The sequence below is a fragment of the Myotis daubentonii genome, chromosome 10 (assembly GCF_963259705.1).
Source record: "Myotis daubentonii chromosome 10, mMyoDau2.1, whole genome shotgun sequence".
Lineage (NCBI taxonomy): Eukaryota > Metazoa > Chordata > Mammalia > Chiroptera > Vespertilionidae > Myotis > Myotis daubentonii.
The window spans coordinates 63545738-63552344 of NC_081849.1; the positions used below are offsets into that span (position 1 = coordinate 63545738).

General features: G+C 43.6%; 1 protein-coding gene across 1 annotated transcript; it reads left to right on the forward strand.

The window, feature by feature from the left end:
• The first annotated feature begins 4299 nt into the window (after positions 1-4299).
• On the forward strand, positions 4300-4764 carry LOC132211515 (ubiquitin-conjugating enzyme E2 L3-like). Its single transcript, XM_059656164.1, has one exon. It carries the CDS (start codon positions 4300-4302, stop codon positions 4762-4764), a length of 465 nt encoding a protein of 154 aa, XP_059512147.1.
• Positions 4765-6607: the final 1843 nt, after the last annotated feature.

Here is a 6607-nt window from a genome sequence, read left to right on the forward strand (position 1 = left end):
TCACATTTATTCTTCACAAATGCCTCCTAAGCTAGGTATGAATATTATCCCCACTTAAATAATGGGGGAAATAAAGCTTAGGGATATTAAATAATTTGCCAGAGTTGTAGCCCCAACATTTTAGTCATCTTATGCTTCTCCATTCAGACAATGCCATCTGGAGCCCTGTGGGCTGCTAAGAGCCCTTCCCTAGCGATGAGAACCGCCAAGAAAGGAGAAAAGAACATCACCTGCAGCAAAACTCATCTTCTCCCATAAGACAAAAGCTCTCTAACAAAACCAAGCCAGCTTTGATGAACAAAAAATAAAGTAACACTTGTTTAAAACATGAGATGTGACAGCTGCTTAGCCCAATAGATTTAGATGAGTTTTGTAGTCCTCCTATGACCTGCTCCAGCCCCCCATGCCCCTTGACAGAAACAAGGTCAGAATAAATATGAAAATAAAAATATCTTTGCTTTTCCTTAATCAACAAACTTTTTTCTAGAGCTTGTCTTCTCTATAAGCTAAGCCCTCTCGGGGAATGTCTACAGTCTTGGCCCCCTTCACAAAAGGCTATTGATGATTCGGGTCCCAGCCCCCTGCATTCCTTGGGCAGCTTTTTCTGCAGGGAGTCCCACCCACACTTGAGCTTTCTCTCAACTTCTCCCTCCTAGATCCCCTGTCTCAGAGAAGATCGACATTCAACAGGAGGCAAATTTGAGTCCATCAGGGTTTCTAAGAAACCAGCTATGACCCAGTAGCACATCAAAGAGTCTGACATTTGCCCTGCACAGACCCTTCATGCCCTTTCTAAAGAGCATCCACCCACTTTCTATAATGATTAGTATTGATACCTAGTGAGCAGTGACAATGTGCCTCAAACAATGAGAAACACAAAAGCCCCTTTACCTTCCACCCCTCGCCCAGTGTCTTGCAGATAAAAGTAATGGCTGCCATTCACTGAGCCCTTACCATGGACCAGATCCTGACATTTAACCAACTGACATTCACTCTTCACAACAACTTGAATAGGTGGGAAGACACAGGTTTCCCCATTTTACTGATGAGAAAACTGATGCTCAGAACCTTACCCAGCTAGGAAATGGATACCAGCAGGTTCCAACCCCCTAGCTCTTACCTAGTATACCATAATCCGCCCCTGCCCGCCCCCCTCGCCCCCCCACCTTAGTAACTGTTGTTGGCCAGCTTTGAATGTCACACATTTTCCATTCATTATCTCCCATCTTGTTTTGGCTGGATTAACAAATATTTTTTAAGGAGCGGCAACAAGAGTTCTAAAGATTGTGCTGATAGAATGTCACTTGCTTTGCCTTTAGGCAGACTTTGCAAACACTAAGAAAGGGAGACAGACAAGGAAGGGAGTGGCAGGAAATACCAACAAAAATGCAGGTCTCATCTTTCAAAGACATAGTCATAACTATTCCACTAAAGTGCAATGAAATAATTGAAAAGCATGCTGATTGGATTCACGAGGATTTTTATTTTCTTCTACTTATTGTCTACAAATGGCTTCCAACCTGACATATTCCCAGGTCTGGGTCAAAATGAGAAAAAGAAGAAATTGCAATGATTGTTACACAGCTAAATTTATTCACTTTAAATGGCTATTCTTTATTATGAGATTGTCTCCCAATAGTTTTAGTATTATGATATCCTTTCTTCTAAGAAGTGATGATGATAGAAAATGTTCACTTTCTTTCCCTCTTTTTAAAATTGTCTTTATTTTACTAAATAAAGAGTTGTTCACCTTATATCAGTTTTTCAAACAAAATTTTAAATTTGACTCATTCAAAAAAAGCCTTGAGATAATTATTTCTGAATTTTCTAAGTAGTATGAATTCTTTTGTAAAGCCTAGTAAAATTTTATTTTGAAACAAATACATAAATTTTAGGAGAATCACGTACACATACCTATCCTCCTTTTTAAGTTTTATTTTTAAGTTTTTCTAATTCTTTTTTTTTTACTTATCATCACTGAAGGAAGAGTGTAGAAAAGCAAGAAGGTTTCTTGGCAATGTTGAGAGATTTTAGTGACAAGGGAATAATTAGCTGCATCAGTGGGTAAAGTGAAATTTAACAAAATATTTTAAAATTGTTTTTTATGAAGCCATAAGAAATCATTGTTTGTTGGACAACAAAAGGTATTTTTGTCTATTGCAGAAAGAAAACTTACAGAAATTTCTCAAAGTTTAGGCTGTAGCAAATGATGATAAATATCTGATCACACAAAAAATTTTAAAGCAAATTATCTGACCCCATAGCATGATACTCAAGAAACAAAACCTCTACTGTGAACAGACTCTATTTCAAGAGCACACTGAGGGGGGTTGGAAAATGCAATTTAGGCTTAGACTAAATTCACATGCTAATAAGAACCTCCAGATAAAAGCTGTTTCACAATGGGTACTAACCAGTTAGCAGATTAACAAAATTCAGACCAAACAGAGTAAAAATTAGACATGTTTGTCGTATGACCATGTTGTCTGGAGAGTTAGCCTGTCCTGGAGGTGTTGGGGGACAATATGGTTAAGAATCCCAGATAAATCAGAATATTGAATAATCTAGCAGCCTTCACACAAGGAAATTGTGCAAAGTTTATGTGTAACTTCTTGCAACTCCTTTCAGTGCTGGGAAAATGTATCCTTCAAAATGTTGTGTTCCTTCCCTCTCTTTCAGTCTTCATAATCTGAGACAAAGTGGCAAAGCAAAGAATACATTAGAGCCACACTGTCTAATCCAGTATACCCTAACCACAAGTAAGTATTCCAACATGAAATTCAGTTATGTGAACCACACTGCCAGTTCTGAACAGCCACAGGTGGCAGTGGCTACCATACTGAACAGCACAAACATAGAACATTTCCATCTTTGCAGATAGGCCTGTCGGTCAGCTTTATTTTAGGGTCAACGATCCCACTACCAAGAACTTGAGCTTCACTCAGTTTCCTTATTTGCAAAATAATATCTGTCTCATAGGAGAATCCAATCTATTAAGAGATCTTTGTAAGCTATAAAACAAATAAATATTAGCTATTGTGATGATGATGATGACGACGACGACGACGACGATGACGAATTAATGAAGTCTATACAGGAACACTTCAGATAGTTAGAAATGATAAGAAATCTCAGTCTTATGGGAGGGAATGAGGACACATTTTTAATTCCTTAACTAATAAAGAATTTAAAGATTAAAAAAAAAGAAGAAGAAATCTCAGTCTTCACTCAGAGTGGACACAATCCCAGTCATGAGGTTTTTCCTCCAATCGTATGCTCTCCCTTTTTTCTTCAAAGTTTCTCCTTCTCTCCATGACTGGGGACAAAGAACTATACAACGTATAAGTGAATTTGAATCCTATTTGAACACTATATGCAACTAATACTAAGTTTTTTAAAAAACCACATCAGACAGAATTCCTGTTTTGTACCTAATTTAATGTTTCTCAAGCTAATGTCCCCAACCTAAGGAGCCTGTGGGAATCTACGGGTTGGGTAGAGCAGGGCAGATGGGGAGAAGGGCCCATGGCAGGGGATGTAGTGCTGGAATTATTGCCATTATTACAAGAGTCTTCCCAGAAGTTGTGTGTTTTCCTACCCAGGCCAACTGACATGTCAAGCATTGGTTCTGTCTGAAATTGTATTAGTTACGTCTAATAGTATTGTTTGGTATATGAAACTGCCATTTTTGTAGGTCAAAAATAAACACTGGCAATTGCATGTGGTTCAACCTAATGCTTACCTCACATTGGCCTGTAGCCTAGGGCCAAGAGCTCAGGTTTTGGCTGACAGACTGGAGTTCAAATCTCACTCTGCCACTTAGTAACTGTGTCTCTGGGAAATCAATATAGCATAATGGGGAAAACAAATGCAATGTGCAGACCAAATCTTTCAAAACACTGCATGCACGAGAAAACAAAATAGTGAAGTGCTTTTGGGTGACAAAAATGTCAAGAACCAGTAATCTATTCCTCAAGGTAGGGCTTTTAATTGACAATATACTACCCGCTTCAGGCAACGTTCATCATGCAGAACAGAGTCCAGTAAGCAAAGGAGTTCTTCAATCAATCAATCAATCAATCAATCAAATAAAAAGACCACAGAAGCCCATGCCCGTCACACCTGGGGTAAAACTAAGATAATTGTGCATAAAAAGCTACCCTGGGCCCCGCCCCTCCCCTCTCCCGCCCCCCCCCCCCGCCCCCGGAAGTGCAGAGGCTGCTCCGGAAGTGCGGGGAGTGAGGGGGGCTCCAGCCGCCCAGCCAAGATGCACCCTGGGAAAGCAGTGCCAGATCCAAGATGGCGGCCAGCAGGAGGCTGGTGAAGGAGCTGGAAGAAATCCGCAAACACGGAATGAAAAACTTCCGTAACATCCAGGTAGATGACGCCAATGTACTGACTTGGCAAGGGCTCATCGTTCCTGACAACCCTCCCTATGACAAGGGGGCCTTCAGAATCGAAATCAACTTTCCCGCAGAATACCCATTCAAGCCGCCGAAGGTCACCTTTAAGACGAAGATCTACCACCCCAACGTCGATGACAAGGGCCAGGTCTGCCTGCCAGTGATCAGCGCCGAAAACTGGAAGCCAGCGACGAAAACCCACCAGGTGATCCAGGCCCTCATTGCGCTGGTGAACGAGCCCCAGCCGGAGCACCCGCTTCGCGCCGACCTGGCCGAGGAGTACGCCAAGGACCGGAAACAGTTCTGGACGAACGCGGAGGAGTTCACCAAGAAATACGGGGAGAAGCGGCCTGTGGACTAAAACCTGCCGCGATGGAGTCCAGCGAGTGGGGGAGACCCCGGGCCCTGCCGACACCCCGCAAAGGGCTCCGTGGGCAACGGACGGCGCCACCAACCGGCGTTTGCTTGTGGCAGTTACTAACTTTCTACAGTTTTCTTAATCAAAAGTGATCTTAGGTAACCTGTAAAGAAAGGATTAAACGTTTAAGATGTTCTTTAAAAAAAAAAAAATAGGCTACACCGATTGGGGAGGAGGAGGGGAGAACACCAGCCTTAACTGCAAACGCCAGAAACAGGTAAACAAACAAACACAATAGAACTGCCAAGAGATGTTCAGTCTTGACCTTTTCAGTGGCCCGACAGCTTTGCCATATTAAGTAATGTTTAGAATCACTACTTGAGAAAACAGAAACATGTAGCATTGTACCGTCAGGATATTTCTACTTAAAAGGGGAATTATGGCACTAAAGCTATGGCGCAGATAAGGGCGGTCCCGTGCTCCCACTGACAAGCGAGGCCAGGCAGCTGCCTCCAGGACCACCTGCCCATCGTAGCCGCACAAGAGACCCGGGAGCAGACACCAAGGGCGGTCAGCACCAGAGGGGAAGTCCCTAGGTTGTTGGGACCCAGACACAGAGAACAGTAGCGAAGACACAGAAACCAAACAACCGGAAGGAGGAGCTGGAGAACCAAGAGCCCCGAGAGCTGCAAAGAGGGGAGCTGACAGTCGAGTGGGGGCTGATGGGTCCTGAGGACGAACCCACTGACCTGGGCGAGCATGGTCACCGGCAGGCGAGCAGGACCCACTTAGAGTGACCAGAAAGGGATGAACGTCTTGGTCCAGAAAACTCTCCCGTATAGGACTCAGCACGGCCCAGCTGTAACTATGGCATCTGACAGAAAGGACACGGGCTGCAGATTCAGACAGATCTGAGTTGTTTGGTTCAGCCGTAGCTCTGTGCCCAAGTGCAGGCAACTGAATCTCTGAACTTCGGTTTCGTTATCTTTAAGACAGGAGCATAATACGACTTTCACAGAGTTGTGGTGAAGACTAGATGAGGCCACACATACTGGCAAGTGCTGGGCTCGGTACCTGGTACTTAGTAGCTACTCAATAAAAGATCTGTCTCTTCTCTGTAGTGATGATGTTTTATCTGGGTTGATTTTGTTACACTTGGACTTAACCGGTCATTCCCCTTTCATATCTGCCAAACATGCATTCCTTCTTAGGAAGGCTGCCCTGTTTATTCTTCCAAAGCAACAGGAATAAACAATCTCCATTTTGAGAATTACTTAGAATGAATATCTGAGCCTTATTTGGGGTTTTAATGCTGATAGTATCCTTTAGCAGAATGTCAACACTAGAAAGATTTCATTGTTAGCTGACAGTGGCAGTGAAAAAGGAATCCTCAGAAAGCAAGAGTCACCTCCCCCACACCTGCCAAGAAACAAAGAGCCCAAGCCCACAGCCTCCCAGCAGGAGCAGCTGTTCTGGCCCTCCACCCTCCAGCAGAGCCCCGGATGGGTCCCCTCCCACCTTTGCTCTCTGGACTTATCAAGAGCAGACATCTGCAGCAAGGTCTTTGGGGGACCACCCAGAGGGCAGCCAGAGGACCCTGGGGCTCCCCAAGAATTTGCAGAAAGGTCAAGAGTCACTTGCTCTAACAGTTGACTGAAAGCATCTCAGAGAGACCCGATGGAAAGGTCATCTTAAGATAGTGACAGGGCACAGCTTGAGGGGGGAAAGGGGAGAGGACAGAATTTCTTTTTTAAGTAGCAAAAAGTACATCTGTTTCTGGCTCAGCTTAGGCTTTCGAGTCTGATTTTTATTTCAATGGCATTTCCTTGGCTTTTCCAATTCGCGT